General features: G+C 23.9%; 1 protein-coding gene across 6 annotated transcripts in view; it reads right to left on the bottom strand.

Moving 5' to 3' along the window:
- LOC107438301 (uncharacterized) overlaps nt 1–2,138 on the bottom strand; it is a 94,340-nt gene that overhangs the window by 9,032 nt on the left and 83,170 nt on the right. For all 6 annotated transcript variants that reach the window (XM_021146079.4, XM_021146078.4, XM_016050546.5 and 3 more), the window contains exons 3-4: nt 1,508–1,691; nt 428–576 (exon numbers count right to left, since the gene is read on the bottom strand). In XM_021146079.4, coding sequence (XP_021001738.3) covers nt 428–576; nt 1,508–1,691 — 333 coding nt within the window. The remainder of the gene's footprint in view (nt 1–427; nt 577–1,507; nt 1,692–2,138) is intronic.

Raw genomic sequence — 2,138 nt, 5'->3', positions numbered from 1 at the left:
TTAGTGGAATTTTTTTTAATTATTTTCAGAATGTCATTTCACTGTGTGCAGTTACCACCATGTGATGGTAATGATTTGTTAAAATAATGTGCCTAATCTCTTTTTATTTGTAGATATTTATGTCCACATTAGCAAAGACAAAATAAAATTGACCTGAAACAAATACATAACTATATGACATGCCAAGTAGTATTAATTTTTGTGTATTTAAAACATTATAATCAAAAACTTAGTAACAATAGAAAAAGAACATTATTATTTGAGATGAGTGTTGCTGTCAAACCTATTGTTTGCACTTCATAAAATGAATTATCAGTTGGTGTACCATTTTTTATTTTGCTTGAAACTTGTTTTATAATACCCGTTCTTTATTGTTACTATTTCTAAATTTGAAATGGACAATTATTTTTTTATAAAATAAACTCACCAGCATGAAAACTCATATGCCTGTTGATGTCAGTGATGGAATTAAAACTTTTATGACAGTAACTGCAAGGGAATAAGCATCTGGATTCATAGGATTCAGCTAACTTCAGACTAGAATTGTTTTGAGTAGTGTCATTGTATAAACTAAGTCTGTAAATTTAAAAAATAATAATTACAACTTGCATTATACTAGTATTCATGATCATGATTCATTCAAAAATATTGAATAACTGTTGGTAATAAATGAAAATCACAATTATTGAAGTTTTTAAAATTCCTAAACTAGTGTCCTTTAACGTCTTAAAGTGAAAAGAAAGATGGGAATTTTTTTTATACTTTGTATTATAATGAACCTATATATATATATATTACAAATTACTGGAGATATTACAAATATAATAACATAATTTTGTGAATTAAATGTTACTATATTTTGAAAAAATCCAAAGTATTTTTGTCATCATAATTATGCTGAAAACATTATAGAAAAGAATATTTGAAAATTATTATTAAGTAAATGTTAACAATTATTTTTATAACACAGTTGCATATTTTTTTTTTCTGCATTTCACAAAGTGTTAGAAAAAAAATTATCCATAAAAATATTTTGCCCCTATATATATTCTCATTCTAATACTTAGAAAACTGTTTCAGCTGGCAACAATTTTTATAAAATATAAATAACAAGCTGTCAATAATAAATTTATGTTAAAAAAAAATTTCTTCATAATAATTAACAAAAGAGTTATAAAACAAATGTAAATAAAAAAATAGTTAAAATTGTTCATAAAAACAACTAATTATAAAAGATAATTAGTAATCATTATTTTTTCCATCACTTATCTTTAGTATTAATTATTTAAAATTCTTAAAGTTAAATTTCTATAAGATATTTTATTTTAGGCCCTAAAGATTATTTTTTAAAGTATAATTTTTGCATTAAAAACACTGAAAAGATATTAAGTAGGATGACAACAAGTATTAATTATAAAACCTCGTAATTGACTTTCATAACTATAGAGACAAGTGTAGCGTAATAATTAAGGCCAAATTGAAACTAAAAATAAATAGTGATTCTTACCCAGCGTCTGTAGGGAAAACTGGTTTGTTATCTTGTTCATCACTACTCTTAGTTTCTTCTTTCTGCACAGATTCTTTCTTTTCCTTGACAACTGGATTTCTCATATCTATGGGCTCATTAGATGATGGATCAACATTAAAGTAATTTAGTTGAGGAAATGCAACATCTGATTTTAAGCAACCATCTAGAAAATAGAATTCTTTTCATTAATAATAATTGAAAGAAAAATCAATAATTACCAAAAAAATAAAGTTATAGGTTGTTTAAAGTATAAACAGTCCTATAAACAAATGAAGCAGTTTTCAAAATGAACAATGCTGTAATATGAGAACATGATGTGGAGCATTTGTACTGAATTACCATCTGATTTTATCATTGTAAACCAAATACTTTTGCTTCTTTTTTAATTGCTCTCCACTTTCTTTTGTTACTTCTATGTCCTTTAATCATTTTTTCTAATATTTAATGTTTCATTTAAGAAAATTCTTAATAAATTATAATTTTATGATAGAGTGAAAACAGCATTTCTCCAGAGAATTTTGTTAAAAAGAAAGAAAAATTTATGTTCACTTTTAAAAGAATATGCATCAATTCATACATAGTTTAACTGTTTTTTAATATTTATATATAT

The sequence above is a fragment of the Parasteatoda tepidariorum genome, chromosome 3 (assembly GCF_982258835.1).
Source record: "Parasteatoda tepidariorum strain Cologne lab strain chromosome 3, Ptep-v5.0, whole genome shotgun sequence".
NCBI lineage: Eukaryota > Metazoa > Arthropoda > Arachnida > Araneae > Theridiidae > Parasteatoda > Parasteatoda tepidariorum.
This window is presented reverse-complemented; position numbering and strand designations above follow the sequence as displayed.